The sequence below is a fragment of the Drosophila bipectinata genome, chromosome 2R (assembly GCF_030179905.1).
Source record: "Drosophila bipectinata strain 14024-0381.07 chromosome 2R, DbipHiC1v2, whole genome shotgun sequence".
In the NCBI taxonomy this organism is placed as follows: Eukaryota; Metazoa; Arthropoda; class Insecta; order Diptera; family Drosophilidae; genus Drosophila; species Drosophila bipectinata.
Genome location: NC_091737.1, coordinates 19,585,564 through 19,603,309, shown reverse-complemented (window position 1 = coordinate 19,603,309; position 17,746 = coordinate 19,585,564). Strand labels below are relative to the sequence as shown.

At 39.2% G+C, this 17,746-nt stretch overlaps 7 protein-coding genes across 14 annotated transcripts; 3 read left to right on the top strand and 4 right to left on the bottom strand.

Moving 5' to 3' along the window:
• Positions 1 to 13: 13 nt before the first annotated feature.
• LOC108120944 (heme A synthase COX15) lies at positions 14 to 1,580 on the top strand. 2 transcript variants are annotated; one of them, XM_070278732.1, is made up of 5 exons: positions 32 to 50; positions 104 to 208; positions 345 to 447; positions 504 to 636; positions 691 to 1,580. In XM_070278732.1, exons 2-5 carry the CDS (start codon positions 116 to 118, stop codon positions 1,541 to 1,543), a joined length of 1,182 nt encoding a protein of 393 aa, XP_070134833.1. In that variant the 5' UTR covers positions 32 to 50; positions 104 to 115; the 3' UTR covers positions 1,544 to 1,580. The 2 variants fall into 2 exon arrangements, with proteins under 2 accessions (XP_017090308.2, XP_070134833.1); XM_017234819.3 differs by having other exon boundaries at positions 14 to 208.
• Positions 1,581 to 1,653: 73 nt separating this feature from the next.
• Stoml2 (stomatin like 2) lies at positions 1,654 to 4,918 on the bottom strand. Its single transcript, XM_017234820.3, has 7 exons — positions 4,760 to 4,918; positions 4,590 to 4,697; positions 4,330 to 4,537; positions 4,071 to 4,270; positions 3,867 to 4,011; positions 3,696 to 3,811; positions 1,654 to 1,965 (listed from the first exon to the last, which is right to left on the bottom strand). The coding sequence occupies exons 1-7, from the start codon at positions 4,799 to 4,801 to the stop codon at positions 1,681 to 1,683; spliced, it is 1,104 nt and encodes a 367-aa protein (XP_017090309.1). The 5' UTR covers positions 4,802 to 4,918; the 3' UTR covers positions 1,654 to 1,680.
• On the bottom strand, positions 2,062 to 3,635 carry fzr2 (fizzy-related 2). The gene has a single exon (XM_017234818.3). The coding sequence runs from the start codon at positions 3,525 to 3,527 to the stop codon at positions 2,112 to 2,114; it is 1,416 nt and encodes a 471-aa protein (XP_017090307.2). The 5' UTR covers positions 3,528 to 3,635; the 3' UTR covers positions 2,062 to 2,111.
• A 650-nt stretch (positions 4,919 to 5,568) lies between the features above and the next one.
• On the top strand, positions 5,569 to 7,519 carry Orcokinin (orcokinin). Of its 2 annotated transcripts, XM_017234837.3 has the most exons (4): positions 5,569 to 5,973; positions 6,036 to 6,081; positions 6,760 to 6,796; positions 7,100 to 7,519. In XM_017234837.3, exons 1-4 carry the CDS (start codon positions 5,905 to 5,907, stop codon positions 7,362 to 7,364), a joined length of 417 nt encoding a protein of 138 aa, XP_017090326.2. In that variant the 5' UTR covers positions 5,569 to 5,904; the 3' UTR covers positions 7,365 to 7,519. The 2 variants fall into 2 exon arrangements, with proteins under 2 accessions (XP_017090326.2, XP_017090327.2); XM_017234838.3 differs by lacking the exons at positions 6,760 to 6,796; positions 7,100 to 7,519 and adding an exon at positions 6,189 to 6,606 and having other exon boundaries at positions 5,712 to 5,973.
• On the bottom strand, positions 7,514 to 11,911 carry Galphas (G protein alpha s subunit). 5 transcript variants are annotated; one of them, XM_017234832.3, is made up of 10 exons: positions 11,588 to 11,844; positions 9,596 to 10,072; positions 9,433 to 9,529; positions 9,251 to 9,371; positions 8,746 to 8,874; positions 8,501 to 8,680; positions 8,311 to 8,435; positions 7,918 to 8,000; positions 7,678 to 7,848; positions 7,514 to 7,610 (listed from the first exon to the last, which is right to left on the bottom strand). In XM_017234832.3, exons 2-9 carry the CDS (start codon positions 9,869 to 9,871, stop codon positions 7,702 to 7,704), a joined length of 1,158 nt encoding a protein of 385 aa, XP_017090321.1. In that variant the 5' UTR covers positions 9,872 to 10,072; positions 11,588 to 11,844; the 3' UTR covers positions 7,514 to 7,610; positions 7,678 to 7,701. The 5 variants fall into 5 exon arrangements, with proteins under 5 accessions (XP_017090321.1, XP_017090324.1, XP_070134834.1 ...); XM_017234835.3 differs by having other exon boundaries at positions 7,514 to 7,848; positions 11,810 to 11,911; XM_070278733.1 differs by having other exon boundaries at positions 7,514 to 7,848; positions 11,578 to 11,844.
• A 434-nt stretch (positions 11,912 to 12,345) lies between these two features.
• Positions 12,346 to 14,287, bottom strand: Taldo (transaldolase). Of its 2 annotated transcripts, none has more exons than XM_017234728.3 (4): positions 14,179 to 14,287; positions 13,978 to 14,084; positions 13,310 to 13,433; positions 12,346 to 13,242 (listed from the first exon to the last, which is right to left on the bottom strand). In XM_017234728.3, exons 2-4 carry the CDS (start codon positions 14,072 to 14,074, stop codon positions 12,468 to 12,470), a joined length of 996 nt encoding a protein of 331 aa, XP_017090217.1. In that variant the 5' UTR covers positions 14,075 to 14,084; positions 14,179 to 14,287; the 3' UTR covers positions 12,346 to 12,467. The 2 variants fall into 2 exon arrangements, with proteins under 2 accessions (XP_017090217.1, XP_070134835.1); XM_070278734.1 differs by having other exon boundaries at positions 13,978 to 14,087; positions 14,179 to 14,267.
• A 370-nt stretch (positions 14,288 to 14,657) lies between these two features.
• On the top strand, positions 14,658 to 16,984 carry LOC108120889 (U3 small nucleolar RNA-associated protein 25 homolog). Its single transcript, XM_017234730.3, has 3 exons — positions 14,658 to 14,967; positions 15,028 to 15,729; positions 15,792 to 16,984. Exons 1-3 carry the CDS (start codon positions 14,706 to 14,708, stop codon positions 16,925 to 16,927), a joined length of 2,100 nt encoding a protein of 699 aa, XP_017090219.2. The 5' UTR covers positions 14,658 to 14,705; the 3' UTR covers positions 16,928 to 16,984.
• The last annotated feature ends 762 nt before the right edge of the window (positions 16,985 to 17,746 follow it).

The following is a 17,746-nucleotide window of genomic DNA, read 5'->3' as shown; positions in this document are numbered from 1 at the left end:
AGTGGTATTACTAGGCTAAAACGGCCACATTGCTAGCGGCTTTGTAATTTGTAAATAAATGAATATCCGAAAATACCTTTAATATTTATTATAGCCATAATAGTAATAATACACAATGTTGCGCCTGCTACAGAAGAGAACAAGTCTTATTAAGCTGCTGGTTCAGGGTCCCCGGTTTCACCAAACCATTGCGCAAACAGCGATAAAGGTGAGCACTTGAAGGGTTATATATTATGACCGCATGAAAAACTTTCGAGAAGAAATAAATTAAGAACTACGTTGGTCTAACCCTTCTAAGTTATTAAATATAATAAGTTCATTCAATAAGAAACTAAATCTTGTAGGAAATACCCGCGATAAAACCCATAAGTATTTCAAAGAGCGATAAGATCGTGGGACGATGGTTCCTTGGAGTCAGTGGCATGGTGTTCGTTGCAGTTGGTCTTGGTAATTCCATCCGACACATCCGTGGTCCTTTTTCTAAAGATTATCCTTCAATACAGGGGGTGTGACCAGATTAACCGAGTCAGGCCTTTCCATGGTTACCTGGAAACTGACGGGCGAACGAATGCCAAGGACCCAGGAGGAATGGATACAAGAGTTCTCCAACTACCAGCAGTACCCCGAATATAGGCTGTAGGTATTCCTAAATTACAATCCTACTGATAAACTAACTTCCCTTTCATTTAGGAAAAACGTAAACATGACTGTTGAAGAGTTCAAGTTCATATTCATGATGGAATATATGCATAGAATGTGGGGTCGTGCCATTGGCGGATTCTTCCTTTTGCCAGCTGTATACTTTTGGAAAAAGGGTTACTTCTGCGCTAAGACCAAGAAGACTGTGCTTTTATTAGGAACTCTGATTGGTCTCCAAGGCCTGATGGGGTGGTACATGGTCAAATCTGGGCTGGAGGACAGGTTCCAGGATCCCAACGATGTCCCACGGGTCTCACAGTATCGACTGGCCTCTCACTTGGCCGCAGCTTTTGTCCTCTACGCCTTTTCGCTGTCGAAGGCAATGTCCATGCTTATCCCCACAAACACATTCGTGATCCAAGCCAAAAATGCATTTAACATCAAGGGCTTGTCGCACATGACGAAAGCCATGGTCCTGCTGACAGCCATTTCCGGTGCCTTTGTGGCTGGACTGGACGCCGGTTTAGTGTACAATTCCTTCCCAAAGATGGGCGACAAATGGATTCCCGATGACATGTGGCAGTTCAAGCCGTTGCAGAAAAACATAACTGAGAATCCAACGACAGTGCAGTTCAATCATCGCATACTGGGAATCAGCACAGTGACTCTAACCACAGCCCTATGGCTGGTCACCCGCAGAATGAAGCTTCCAAAGCGCGCAAATTGGGCCATCAATGCAGTGGTGGCCATGGCCTGGACACAAGCCACTCTAGGAGTGACCACGCTACTGAACTACGTGCCTGTGCCTTTGGCGACGGCCCATCAGTCTGGATCGCTAATCCTTTTAAGTTTCGCCCTCTGGTTATCACATGAAGTGCGATTGTTGAAGTACCTGCCGAAGTAAACTGGCCAATAAAGATATAATTGTTGACAATGAATAATTACTCGTTTTGGAAACAGAGTTTATTTAAATCTAAATGCTGTGCCTTGTTAATAACAACGATTCAAGCAAAATTAATAGCAACAATCATTTATTCACTCTTATTCAATATTCATTTTCACACTGGCTTTATCCTCATTCAATTGGTTGTACTCAACATTTTTCGCGTTGAGGCAGGAACCAACCGCTTTAACGCCTTCGGAGGGCTGGATGCTGGCGGCGTTTGAATTGGAGACGTGCTTGTATACCGCCAGTGCCTGCGCAACGAAACTATTAACATCTCCAGGATTTGAGGGCAATATCATCGTGTTATTCGTCTTAGCCAGATTCTTAAACGCGCTAATATACTGCTCGGCCAATGTCAGGGAAGCAGCATTTTGTCCATCCTAAAAATATAATGATAAAATCAATGATAAATAATAACTAAATAAAATAAAAACTAATTTTTTTTAAATATATATTATTTTAAACATCAACTTTAATTAAAAAATATAAATTTTTGATGATGGTTATGCCAGAATTTTTGTCCCCCTTATCGGATATTCCGGTTCAAGCTTAGCACTGAAGTTGGCATCTTGGGCGCTTGTCGTTTTGTAAAAACACTCCAAAAGCGTAGTGTTTCGTCGGCACCGCCGGTGACTATCGTCTCATTATCTGGGCTTACAGCCAGATAAACAACACGATGGGTATGACCAGAAAGCTTGACGATTTTTTTAAGCGAGGGATACCGCCAAACGATAACTTGAGGCTGGGCGTAGCCATGGGTGGTTACCAGCTCTGCAGAGTTACGGGCCCAAGCTAGATTGCTTATCTGGGCTCCAGTGTCGATTCTCTGCACCAGCTGACCGGTGAGCACGTTCCAAAAGCGCAGACATCGATCAGCAGATCCTCCGCCACTGGCCAGTAGCCCGGTTTTGTGAGGCGACCAAGCCAGAGCCTTTACTACTGCCTTATGTTCGCTGAATGTGTAAAGGGGCTCGGCTCCATGGGCCGTCCAAATCAGCAATCGTTTGTCGTTACCCCCACTAGCCAAATACTGCCAAGTGGGTGACCATTGCAGGCCGCAAACCTCGTGCTTATGTCCACAGAGGCGACGCACAATGTCCGAAGAGGGTAAACGAACGTCCCGATGCAGAATGGTGCGATCGCGAGATCCGCTTGATAGAGCGTTTCCACACCACGCCAACGCTGTAACTCTGGCTCCGTGTCCCTCCAGTTTTGTGTATTCTTTCTGACGTTGCGCGTCCCAGATGGTAACATAGCCACCGAGAGTTCCAATAGCCACTTGACGGCCGCCGCCATGCCACCTGACAGCCGTCACCAAGTTATCTTCGTTACTAAAGTCGCAAAGGCGGGTCACATGTCCATTTTGACCGTTCCAGAGGTAAACCGAGTAACCCAAACCCACAGCCAGCATGTTCTCAGAGGACCAGTCAATAAGGTTCAAATAGAAGTCATCCTGCAACTCGGGTGCGTCGAGTATTTTGTACGGTAATCGCGACAACTTGCGAATAGGTCTCTTAGAAATGCTGAGCAGTCGCTGGCTGGCTCCGCTAACATTCTGGAAAGGAGACCTCAAAGCAGGTAACGTAGGCGAATTCTTTTCCATGAATTTGTAGAGTCGGGTGCTTTCACGCTCTTTGAAATCGCCATTGTCTGATCGAACCTTTTTGCTCTTCCTGCACTGGTCAAGGGAGGTCACCTCCGTGTCAAGGAACTCGTTTCTTAGCATGCAGGCATAGGGTGTGCTGTTGGGCAACTCACTGGAATTATTGGATTCGTCTGTGACCTCGGGCTCAGCTGCCTTTAATTCTTCAGAGAGAAAATAGTTTCGATCCCATTGATTGCCCGCCCGCATGGGAATGCAGCGAAGGTCGAACTCTTCTCTGCCCGCGATGTTGTCGGTGTATCGAAGAAGCAATCGCTTCTGATACTCCGTTTGAAACATTCTCAAAGTTTGTGTATTTTTTCGAGCGTGTAACCTGTTTTGGGAAAGTGTTTGGTGCTGTCAAGTGTTTTAAACTAACAAAGAATTTATCTTTCGAATCTGTCCACAAATGTTACTTAAAAGGCATATATCTGAAAGCTAGGGAATTTTAAAACTCGAGCCACTTACCAAATTAGACAGTGACTTGGCTATGGCCAACAGGCTTCGAGCCCTGGCATCCGCAACGGCTATAATGGCAGCCGCTTCACCACTGGCCTTGTTTATATGCTCCTGTCGCTCAGCCTCTGAAGAAAAATGGCATTAATACTCATCGATTTGGAAATAAATTGTGTTACAAACCAGAGGCTAGGATTCTGGACTTCCGTTTGCCCTCGGCAATATTAATTTCGGCCTCACGAACTCCCTCTGATTCCAGAATCGCCGCCCTTTTCCTCCTCTCTGCCTCAACCTGCATTTGCATCGCTTCATGGACTCGGGTTGGCAGCTGTAATTTTTCGAATTAAAAAAAACTATGCGAAAGGAGATGCTTAAGATCATACTCACACGTATATCTCGGATTTCATAACGCAAGCAGGCGATACCCCATGCTTCACTCGCCTTATTGATCGAGTCGACAATGCTGACATTAAGGGATTCTCGCTCGCGGAAGACCTTGTCCAGAGACATCTTGCCCAGCTCAGATCGCATCGTGGTTTGGGCCAACTGTGTTATTGCAAACTCAGGGTCCTCCACTCCGTAAGAAGCTTAATGGTGATATAATCGGCAATTAGTATCGGTCCAGATGTCAATCGTGGCGACCTACCTCTGTATGGATCGATGATACGCAAGTATAGTACTCCGTCAATGCTGAGAGTGACATTGTCCGACGTAATAGCACTCTGCTTCGGAACATCAATAGCAATTTCCTTCAGGCTTTGCACGTATTTGATTTTGTCCGCAACAGGCACCAGTACGTTGAGGCCTGGCTCCAGTATCCTATGAAACCGTCCCATGCGCTCCACCACCCAGGCCTACTCAATAATAGGTTAGAAAACAACATTTAGATGTGCATCATGGACTCACCTCCTGTTGCGGTACAAACATAACACACATGTTTATGGGAGTTGAGGCCTTTCCTCGTCGAGAATGCTGAAAGGTCGAAATCCACGAACCGGCAAGCAAAAAATCGTGCTGTGTGGAAATATGCGTCGTGTGTAAGCTCTTGGGCGGGTTTAATGGACAAGTAAACAAACCTGCGGTATCAATCTCCTGGAGGACAATAGAAATCTTGACATTTCGCAATATGAGCGCTGATTTTATAAGAAATAAAAGTACTAAGAAGAAAACATTATGATAATTCCTAAACAGGGGGATTCGTGTTCGATAAATATCGATGGGCAGTTATTGGGGAATCTCGGAGGGGGCTTTTGAATGGCATCCTCTGTAATAGCATGTTCACACTGGCCATTTGTCTATTGGTGGCAAATATTCCATTACCTTAAGCTTTTTGAATCTATTATGATATGAAAATATATAATTTTAGTAACTATATGCAAAGGAATTTATGCATTACTCCCTTTTTAATAATTGTTAAACATTTAATTGTTTTTGAATATATTAAATCGTGCCTTTAAAGTGCGTTTATAACGGTAGCACAACAAATTTGAATATTTTTCATCTTTGCGCCAAAAAAAACATGTCAAATCCTATTACTTTTTATAGTATAAAATATTTTTTCCACAAAACTAAAACTTTCCATTCTTAGTTTATAGAGAATATTAGTTACATTGAGATAATATTCAATAAGCATCAATTTAAAATATAGTTAGTGAATAGTCGAAGTATAAACACCCTTCTCAAAATAATCTCAAACTCTTTAGAATAAAGTCCATGGAGTAGTGACTACTTCTTTAAAATTAAATTTTAAATAATACATTACTTTTCAGCCGGATGGTCAAAAGTGTCTCGTTTCTGTTAACTCAATTACCCATCCAAAGCCAAACCAAGCACAGAAAGAGAACTCCAACTGCAAATGAAAATTAAATCTAATAAATTTGAGCATATGGTTTCAATGCGCGTATGTTTGCTGAAATCTTGACACCACTCCGGCTCTGTTTGTTGGAGTATTTACCACAAATTATTAGAAATATGGTGCAAGTGACGCATTAAGAGCATAAAGGAAACCGCACAAACTAAGCTGTTAATAACGGGTGCGTTCTGTGGGTCTTTTAGCTGTCGTTAGTTATCTGCATCATATATTTTCCCACACCCTGTTTAATGCGGAGGACCCCAATGGGATATATAAACGACCCACGGCTGGCCGAATCGGCACAGTCTTCTCAAACATTCTGCCGAGTTTCGTTTCCCCAAGTGCTCAAAGCTCAAAGAATCGGAAAATATGAATCTATTTGTAGTTTTGGTGGTTGTTTCAATGTTTTCAAATCTTATTCAGGCAGCGCCAAGCGTGGTAAGCTATAAAATGAATTCGAAAAAGCGTTTTTGAAAGTGTCCAATGTGCGTTTATTTTAGGATATTTCCAACGATGAGTTAATGGATGGAAAATATTTATGCGAAGGTATTGAAAAGCAATTCAAAAACAGAGCTCCATGTTCTTTCTTTCGCTTTAAAATTTAATAATTTGCTTGTATATAATAATTATGAATTTCTTATTATTTCGACCAGATATTTCAGCTTTAAAACTATTTGGTAACGGAAACAACGACAAATATCGAACATCAGGATTTGTAAGCGACGACCTTTCACCTTCATCGCCATTTTTTAACGAGTTTTACAAACTTTTTTTAAGACACATGAATCAGTTTCTGTCAAAGAACCAAAATTTTGAATCCTTACAAGACAGGATAGCACGAACAGTTTCTAAACGCGGCTTAGACAGCATTGGTGGAGGACATTTAATAAAGAGGACTGATAGTAGCAAGCTATTAAGCGAGTAGAGTTTCTAAAACACCACTTACTTTGACCCTTTCGAAATCGTAGGACACATAATGATCTTTTAATGTAAATAACGCGCCTGGGATTTATTTTATATGTACATATAAAATGACATAATTGTTAATAAATTATTGCATTTGTAAAAGTATTTTCGGTTCCTTATTTTGACTCTTAAATTTTAGCACGCCACTGTTCCTCCCTGAACAGGATAATAATTGTAAATATATTATTTACGAATCAGTTTACAACATTTGAATAACTCACTTACTTACTGCCGAATAATTCCTTTCTTCTTCAAAAGCTGGCTCAAAAAAATATGAAGGACCATTTATTGTCAGGTGAGTTTTAAAACCATAAAACCAAAGCTAGTAACAAATACAAAGCAAATCACAGATGCACGTAAATATTCACTGTCTAACCTACTTATCAAATATTAAAGATTAAACTGCTGTTATCAGGTCTTATCCGAATGTTATCGAAAATGTACCGTATATAACTGTTTATATATATATATAAGTAAATGTTTAGATAACAAATATGTATGGGATACAAAGTGTTAAAAGCCTATATCACATACATATATGATAAAAGAAGAATTATTGAAAGATTTCTTAAAATGATTTTTTTAATCCTTTTATTAGATTAATTTCTGCTGCGAATGGACAAACCGTCGTCTGCTACGAGTGCAGTCAGTCGGATTACAAATCAAAGTTTAACATTAAACCGTGCGCGGATCGATTTATGCCTGGGAAGATCGTCAGCAACCATCACCGCGAGATAGTTCCATACCTCGTCCGCATGGATCCGATGTACAACAAGGACACCTGGAGCAGTAAGCTCAAGAGGAACTTTGATGAGATCGATAAGGCATCGGCCAGCTTCAGCATATTAAATCAGCTTGTCTAGTGACTCGTCGACTGAACAGTTGTAAATTCTCACGGACTCCGACTCCGACCGACTCACGGATATACTCTTCTTTAAATGCTTCATGTCAAGGGATTATAGATAATAAACAAAGTGCATCCTCATACCTATAACGAATAAAACGACTATGATTGTTATTAACATGTTTATTTATTATTCTTTAATGTTGAGTTTTGTGAAAGGTCATACCAGATCTAAATGCAGCGAATTTTTTTTTTAATCAAGGGACTATTTAAATACAAATTACATTTGATAATTATATTTAAAACAGTAAGTCATTAATATTTTTATTTACTTGCATTACGGCGATGGGGATAACCTATAACAATTCATATTGACGAAGGTGCATCCTTTGAATAATGTCTCTGCAATCATTAAACACCCGTTTAATGTTTTCTGTGTCAACGGCGCATGTGAAATGTGGATAGCAGTAGTGTTTACCGTCTCCGCTAGCGGTAGATATACGCTGAGCAATGATAAAGATTTAAAATTAAAATCAACCAAATAAATATTGCAATTGTATAAATTATCCTACCAGAAACTCGTCTCGTATAAAATATTTTGCTCGTATTACTTCTGGGTCGTCATTGGATTCCATTATTGCGTCACCTGTATCGACAGCACATTTTAAGATAAATAAAACATATTATCCATTAAATTTCTTAAGTTAATGAAGGCGTTTCAATATCAAGGTTGAACTTTCTTATTTTTCAACCAATTTTAAATAGATTTTTTTCAACATAAAAATAAGTTTATTTGAAGCATTATAATTTTCCAGAAGCCGATTCGTTTAAGTCGTCTTACTCAGGGTCTCGCCGATAAGGTTTTTGTTTATTTTTGGGCCAAAAAGATGCATTGAGTGAAAGCCATCACCTTGATTTTATTGGTTGCTTGATGATTTTTGAAGTTCTAATGCTATCTTACTTACTTGGCGTTTGGTATTTGTTAAACTCGGAGAAATATTCCGACAATTTACTTTTTCCAGCCTTAATTTTCTCTGCTAACAAATCTTGCTTATTTAAAAATAGTATAATAGAAATCGTGCGAAGCCATCTAAAATAAAATTAATAATATTTATATTATTATTGGATATTATTCTGAAAGTGCCTTATGCTTACCTGTTGTTCCAAATACTCTTGAACAAATCCAAAGATTCTCGAAGCCGATTTTGGGTGGGATCTTCACGCAAAACCATGTTATAACTTGAGCACGCAGTTACGAATATAATAGCAGTTACATCATTAAAACATTGAATCCATTTTCTACGCTCGTCCCGCTGTCCTCCGACATCAAACATGCTGCATAGAATTAAATTATTATTAAATGATTCAATTAGATTATCAAATAGCTATGAAATACTCACTGAAAGTTTACTTTGTCCACTTGAAATCTTGTTTCAAAAATACCAGAAGTCAAAACACGGCACCGAAGAATATCCTGCTCATTTGGGGTATAGTTTGGATTCTTGATTGTGCTTACTCGATCCAGGAAGCTTTAATGGGAGAGGTAAAGTGTATTCGTCAGAGTTTTGTGGAATAAAATAATCATAAAAGCTATTACAATTTAGAGCCAATAACTAAACGAACTCTACAGACAGGACAAAAGGACTAATTTGTTTCTAAACTGGCTTTATTACAATATATCTTTAGTTGGGGCTGCTTTGTCAAGCGATAAAATATTTAGAATTGGAAATCGTATACTTTCAAATCCAACGAATATTCTTAATCGTCAGTAATATGTGCAATAGCAAGAAAAACATATATTGAAACTATTAGAAAAATGTCACATCGTAGTTAACTTTCTGCTACCCACTACCCACATCAATTTTTGTTGCTTATAAATATTATATTAAAAACGTCTGCACTTACTATTTCGCACAATCAATTAATTGATACTCATTCGACCTTTCGTAGGTTTGAAGAACACCCTTGTCTTTCCATAGTTCTTCTGTATGTTCATAAAATTCAGGAGGATAATTAAAGTCCGGACCTGCATTAAAGAATTAATTAATTTAACATTTATATATCTCTTAAGGAATTTGATTTCTTACTAGATGCATAATCCTGAATATATTCCACTCTGGGTTCATTTTCTTTCTTTTCTAAAGCTACAGGTGGATTAAGTGTGCTCATGGCTCCTGTAATAGTCTGTAAGAAAACATATCAAAATTATTAAAATTATAGAAGATTCTCTAATTTGTTTATGAAACTCACCAAGATAGCGTCTCGAATATTCTTTTTAATATCATCAATTTTCTGTTTCTTCTCCGAGTCAGAAAATCCATCGACGTGCAATATTCGCATCTGCTTGACTATAGTTGATTTGCCGGACTCACCTGCCCCTAGGAGGAGCAGCCTGTGTGTGGCCCTATAGAGCTGTTTGTCCTTCTGCAACTGTCTAGATATTGCTTCGCTCCGGCGTTTCTGGCTCTTCGGGTCATCCGGGTTCACATCCGACTGCTTCGAGGTTGGAGACCCAAAGCAACCCATCGCAGCCCACGGGGTCCACCAACACGTCGCACGGTTTTCCTGGTTCGCGTCGGGTGACTCGGCACCCCTTGTGTTTTCTCCGTTCTGCTCCAGTATAGCTGAGTTCCCGAATCTACACACAATTTCCGTATGTACAATTCACGGCTCCAAAAACTCTCTCTCTCTTAGTAACTCCTCCGTAGGCTCAGCGATTCAACAGATCTGTTTTGAATGATAAAAATTGATTCCAGTTAGTGTTCATCAAATAAGAAGAACCTGTTGGGTCTTATCAGAATTTTTAAGGGAATTCTTAGTTATTATTTCACATGGCCTCTATCTAGAAAGCTTAAATGTTAAAAGTTATGATGGCTTAAGGAAATTCCAAAAATTCCAAAAGAGATACATTTTCTTCATGACTTTATTTTTGTTTACATAAATTCATGTGTATTCATAAGGATTTGCGGACATATGTACATCTATAGGTACATCAGCTGCACCAGAAGCACCCAGCCGCAGCACACCTATAACAGCTAATATAATAGACGCTTGTGCCAAGGCGACATTTCGTCCACTGCCCGCCCACGAATATTTAATGAGTCACAGAGTGTTCCGAAAAACCATGTTGGCTTTCATTATCGAGTGCAATCAACAATCAAAGCTAAAACCGAATTCGAAATCAAAAATTACTTCACGCAAACGCCCGTACACCCGTACACCCGTACAACCGTACAGCATTCTCGTATAGCGAGCGATTGGAATTCATCAGCAGAGCTCAGCTCAGCTCGGCTTAGCTCAGCGAGCGTAGTGTAGTGTAACAGGTGAAGAAGAGGGCGGAGAGGGTGGAATTTTCGCGCATACAAAGGTGCAGGTACTGGTACGCATGTATATAGGAGATACCAACATAATTTCATCTGCAGGCTCGTCAAAGCTGGAGCTACTGCTACTGCTACTGCTGCTGGTGCTGGTGCTGGTGTGTGGTTGTGTATACACAGCCCCCCAGCCAGAGGACAGTTTTTCGCGAAAAAAAAAATTTACATATATTTTGGGCGAGAATTTGATTAAACTTTTACTTAAATATGAATCGATTATATACACAAAAATGTATAGAGGCACGCGTAAAAGTATTTAATCTATTAATTATGGCTGTCTATCCAAAAGTTGGGGGAAGATACATATATGCATACAAACATACAAATATATATATATCTAACAGGTACATATATGTATGAATATATATATATATATTTGTACATATGCAGATTTTAATGTAAATCCATGTATATTATTTCATCGGGATCTAAGCCTGAACGTATATATTATAGATATGTGTACACACCGTTGTGTATCTATCGTATATACATACGTATGTATTCAGATATATATGCATATAAATATATATATACTGTTCTCAGTTTGCATGTGTGAATGGACGGGATGTACATAAATAAATGTATGTACATATATCAATACGTATACGCTCCGTTCCACCGAATATTTGCCATTTCTTTGACACTTTGGGCAACTATATTATACCACATCTGATAGTATTTTGAATATTCATGCGCGAACGATTTTTCACTGATTTCGGATTTCAGGTTTAAGGACGTCCGTCGGCCAATCGGACTTGAGTCCGCGAATTCATATTTGCGCGATTTTCGTCGTCAACCGTACATTTGCATGTACGCGAATTATTCCCTATGTTTGATTTGACAATGGTTATTGTTTACCGTGAATTACCGAACATTTTTATTCATGGGAGCAACTTCGGGTCGGGCTGACTAAAACTGTAGGTGCACGATTCTGACGGGCAGCAACTTTTTGGGGTGCAGAAAAAGCTAATTCGATCGCACTCGACACGGCATAGGCCGTTTTCCAATGGCCAAATATTCCTCGGCTGTGCGGTATTGCACTACTCGAATTTGTTACTTAAAAATTACTTTTCAACCAGTACTAACTCACTTTTTATATATTTTTTATTTTATGTATCAATTTTTTATAGATGTGTGTGTAGTAGCGAAAAACTATCGGTTGGGTATCCATTTCCAAAAAAAGGATCGATCTATCGATTACGAAATGCATTTTCCGACCATCTCTACCAGTATTTTAAAAAAGTCAAAACGTTTCATCTCTAGATACATTTTGTCGGTTAAATTGTATCTTTGTTTTTCTTTGCAAATGTCCCTCACAGATACTCAAACAATACCAGGGGCCTCTACTTTTCTAGATTAACAGATAACAAAACGATAACAGGGATACAAAGAAAATGATTTTTTTTATCGTATATCAAGAGTAAAAGAATCTTTTTTATCCCCCGAACCTAAAAAACTATCTAATACCATTCTAAAAGTTCAAATAACGAAAATGTAACTTTACGATAATATTTTACACGATCCCTGGCTTTAATCTATTCGGTAAAGATTTTTTTTACAGATGTAAATATTAATTAATATTTTCGAATTATTAATTTTCAAGGCGCCAAAACACTCGAGTGTAAATTACATTAATAAATTGTAAGTTTTATTCAAGTACAAAAAGTTTGTTTTAAAAAACAATCGTTATTTGTATCCTCCACCTATTGGGACACCGGGAAGCATCTATTCAATTGTTAAAGGACATTTTACTTAAGATAGGTCTTAATCAGGTTTTCCAGCTTAACAGTATCAACGGCAAACTTTCGGATACCCTCGGAAAGCTTGTCTGTGGCCATGGCATCTTCGTTGAGCAGCCAACGGAACTTGCTCTCGTCCACGGTAATCTTCTCAATGTCCTGCAGTTTGGCGTTGCTGACAGACAAGTATGTTACCACAGACTCAGTCTCGTTCTCCAGCTCCTTGAGTAGCGCGGGACTGATGGTCAGCAAGTCGCATCCGGCCAGGGCTTTGATTTCACCCACATTCCTGAACGATGCACCCATCACCAGAGTCTTGTAGCCGAACTTCTTGTAGTAGTTGTAGATATTCGTCACGGAGATTACACCAGGATCCTTCAGGGGCTCGAATTTCTTGTTCTCGGTGTTGGCCACATACCAGTCGAGGATTCTGCCTACGAAAGGCGAGATCAGGGTTACTCCGGCTTCGGCGCATGCCACGGCTTGTGCGAAGGAAAACAGCAGTGTCAAGTTGCAGTGGACTCCGTGCTCGTTCTCCAGAATCTCAGCCGCCTTGATGCCCTCCCAAGTAGATGCCAGCTTGATAAGAATACGCTCCTTGCCGATTCCCAGGGATTTGTACAGGTCAATGAGTTTGAGGGCCTTCGCCACGCTCTTCTTGGTGTCGAACGAAAGGCGAGCGTCGATTTCGGTGGAAACTCGGCCAGGCACAACCTTCAGAATTTCCGTTCCAAACAGCACACACAGGTAGTCCATGGCCTCAGAAACCTGGTCGCTCAGCGATCTGAAATCACAAGATTATCGATTAGTCAAAGTCTGTTGTATGTACATGTGGCTGTCCTTGCACTTACCCCTTGGTTTTCTTTGCATAGTCCACTGCCTTTTGGACCAAGGGCTGGTACCGCTCCATGGACGAGGCGGACAAGATAAGGGAAGGGTTTGTGGTGGCATCTGTAGGCTTGTATATGTTGATGGCTGCAATAAAACAATAACTTTATTTAAAATGCTCGAAAATTGCATTGAAAAAATTAGGAGAATGGAAAAAACCGGTCCCGGCCAACGATCGACTTTCATTTTTCAATCGCATGACCGAAAATAGCTTTGAACTTTCCGGTAGCTGATCAGGTTTTTTGCCCTCTCAAAACCTTATCAAAATGACATGCTGTTGCTGTAGCGGTCACATTTCTAACACACGTAAGCACATAAGGTCAAACTAAAGTCAGGCTGAAATTTACTTTTCACTTCTATTTGATCTTCACAAAAAACGAGATAAGAGCCACTCCTATCGGGATGGGCTCAACTACCTGTGGCTAATGTCTATCTTTCAATTGAATCCATGTGGAAACGATAAAATTATTTGGACTCTGCACGCAAAGGTAATGGTCCTCGGATCTCGGATCATATTCTAAAGAGTATATACACACACATACACTCTTTGAGACACCGATCCGGCTTTGCCAAGTTTACTTTTAATCTGAATCTGGGCACCCAAAATGTTTGCGTGTAACCGGATATTTACCTTCGAAGTCGCCGGTGTCAGCAACAATTGTGGTGACTTGCTTGAGTTCCTGTAAGACCGACATTTTCTGTTTTTTTATAGAGCGATCACTTCCCATAGGGTTTAACCTGCTGATAAAATGCCAATATATCGATATTATTTGGAACGAAATGATAAACTTGTATATAGATATCGAAAATACTATACTGGTCCGAATCCAACCTTTATTTTGAATATCCACACTTTAAGTGGCTTTGTGGTTTTGATGTTTAACCCAAGACCGCGCGTTTGACAATAACTGATACGACTTTAATTCATTGTATATATAAGCTCTCCAACTAAATTTCATTATTATTTTATTTTTTTCAGTGTTTCAGTTCGTTTCAAACATGTTACGTGTTGTGCAGTTCGGGCAGAACGAGAGATCCCACATTCTATCCTTCTCCCGCCCAACTTAAAAAGATAATGTGACCGCCCGAACCGCTCCGATTTGTCCCAAAAACACGAAGGTTTTTAATAAATGCATAATTCGAGGAACTATGGTTTTTAAAATAAAATTTCTTTTTTTATATTTCTTTCTCCGTTTTTACTAAACTGAGAGCTGATCTCTTAAACATTTACTTTTTGAAATGTTTTCCATCCCTACTAGTTATCGATATCTTCGATAGGCCTGCATTCAGATACAATACCTTTGTTTTTGTTTGTTATTCGCCACACGTGCTGCTGTTTTTCAAATCAAAATTTTGAAAATGAAGCAAAAACACTCCAAGAACCGGGCCAAGCCGTACAAAAAGCCCACGCCGGCACGTCGAAATGAAAAATTCTCAAAGAACTACAGCTTCATCCAGAGAAGCAAACAAATGGAGGAAATGCGACGACGGGAAAAGATTCCCGAGACTGCATCTAAGGAATACGAGCCCATTGCGGAACTTCTGCCAGATGTACAGGAAGATGTTAACGAGGCTGGATTCTATGAACAACTGGTCACTGGATATAATCAAGTACCCACAAGTGAGTAAACAATTTATTTATATCATTACGGCCTTATAATAAAAACCCCAACTATTACAGGTCACATTCTCAGCTCAACAGCAGAGGAACCCAATGTTTCTGCTCCAAAACAAATCAAACCTAAGAAGAAGAAATCTTCTGATCTAAAAAAGTTAAATTCGGACTTTGAAATATACAATTCGTTTTCTAAACGATTCGATTTGGAGTTGTCTACTGAAAATATTAATGATTTGGTTACAAAAAAGAATGTCAAATCGATTAAGAGTAATTGGCCTGCCTTGGGAAGTTTAAGATTTGAGATTCCACAATTATCTGACGGTACAAAAGATCCCGAGAGTAGTGAGCCTAAAGAAGTGGAAAACTCCGAGGATCTACAAAAGTTGGAGGTGAAAATGTCAATCTGTGGAAACGTTAAATTTCCGCTCTCCGCCCTGCAGTCCGAAATATTCAACATTGTGAATAACTACCAGGATTTGTATTATCCACACCGGACTCACAGCAATGCTGAGGAGATTAGATATGTTTATTGCCTCCATGCTCTGAATCATATGATGAAAGTAAGATCTTTGATATTGCGGAATAACGAGAAAGTTGCAGCTCTGGCAAAGTCCATGAAACTGTCACCCAACGAAATCTCCATACCAGAAAGTTTTAGAGATCAAGGACTAAAACGGATGAAAGTAGTTTTCATAGTTCCTTTTAGGGAATCTGCTCTAAAAATAGTAAACGTAATCGGTGACTTACTTTTTGGAAGTCAAGATGGTAGGTTGCCATGTAAATTAATGTAAATGCTGAGACTAATTCTATAATCTTTGAAATTTCAGACCAAGCCAGAAAGAATTCAATCTCAAACTATGATCGGTTTCTTGGCGATTACTCTGGAAACACGTTATATTTCCCAAAGACCAATCCAAAGCCGGTGGATTATGAGCAAACCTTCAGTGGCAATACCGATGACAACTTTAAACTGGGCATTCGCTTTACAAAAAAAACAATGTCCCTCTTCTCCGACATGAATTCTTCGGATATACTGATCGCATCCCCACTGGGTCTGAGAATGCTGGTAACGGATAAAGATAATGATTTCGACTTTCTGAACTCCATCGAACTGTTGATAATTGACCAAGCGGAACTGTTTTTGGCGCAGAATTGGGAGAATCTTCTTCATTCCCTGGATCATCTGCACTTGCAGCCTCAGAAATTGCCCGACACCAATTGTCAGCGAGTTCGAACCTGGTGCCTCAGCGGAGCATCAAGCTTTTACCGCCAGACTTTACTCTTTGCATCGCACGAACTTCCCGAATTTCGTGCAGTGCTCAACAGTAAATGCAGTAACTACCAGGGAAAAGTACGGGTCTCGAATCTGGTCGAGCACGGAGATATCCGCAATGTTCTAACACCGATTCAGCAAGTTTTTCGGAGAATTGCATGCTCCAATGTGGAATCGACCTTTGACGATCGGTTTCAATATTTTGTCAAGCATATTGTGCCCCAGTTCAGTAAACCAGGGTTCTCCCATTGCATGCTATACGTGCCCAGCTACTTTGACTATGTACGTATACGGAACCATTTTAAAGCAGAAATGATTAGCTTTGTACAGATAAATGAGTACACAAAGAAGGAAAAAATTTCCCGGGCGAGAGATATATTCTTCCACAGCGGAGCATCTGTTTTACTGTATTCGGAAAGAGCACACTTTTTCCGGCGCACTCGAATCAAGGGCATCCGGAATTTGATCATATATCAACCGCCAAACTTCCCGCACTTTTATTCGGAGATGATCAATTTAATGCTCGAATCCAATCAAAATCCACGGGATGGATTAGGGGATGCCATGTCCGTTAGTGTCCTTTACACAAAGTACGACCTTTTAAGCTTAAGTAATATAGTTGGAAGCGAGAATGCTGTAAAGTTAACCTCTGGGAAAAAAGATTCTTACCTTTTCTCGACAAAAAGCTAGATTGTTTTATAACCATAACATTACAATTGTGTATATATATTAAATATATGTTGAAAAATTGAAAAAAATCGTTTTTTAGTTGAATTTATTTTTAGCTGAAAATGCTTGTCTGACGTAAAGGTTTTAAAAGGAACTAGGTAGTTGATTGATCTAATATTAAGGGTGTGCAAACCGCCTCTATCCGGGCGAGCTTTCCATTTTCTTTATTACGCAACACAGAATATTGAAAACATGAATAATTAGACAATGGTTCTATAATTATAATTGTGTCTGCTGAGTCAATTACGACGAAGGTGTGTTTTATGGGACTTTTGATAAACGCGATCGATAAGAAAATAACTGATTTTTATTCGAAAAACAAAAATGATTATCATTTATTGAACAGTAGAACTAAAAGAACTGATAATACTTGATTTGAGTTAAATATTGGTAAAAATGATTAATAAATAAATTAAATCTTAAAAATATAAGTAATTTTTTTTAAATACATTAAGTTTAATAAACAAATTTTTTATGGTTATTTTAGCAAGGAAATAATTCTGGATTTTCCATTTTTAAATTATAGACATTTTTTGACTGCATTGTTGTTTATTAATCATTTTTATTATATAGGTAGCTTATAAAAGTTCTGGCAAAATATAGGCAAATGCATATTTATGGGTGCTCTATGAAAAGTCGTAATAGTTGCTGCACAAAACGGATATCAGACGGAAAAAACGTGTGGGGAAAGAGATCTCTTGCCAACTTTTTGAGAGATCATAGAGGCATTACAAGACTATTTTTATGCGGCTAAACGACGGCTGCCAGTCTCTGCTGAAA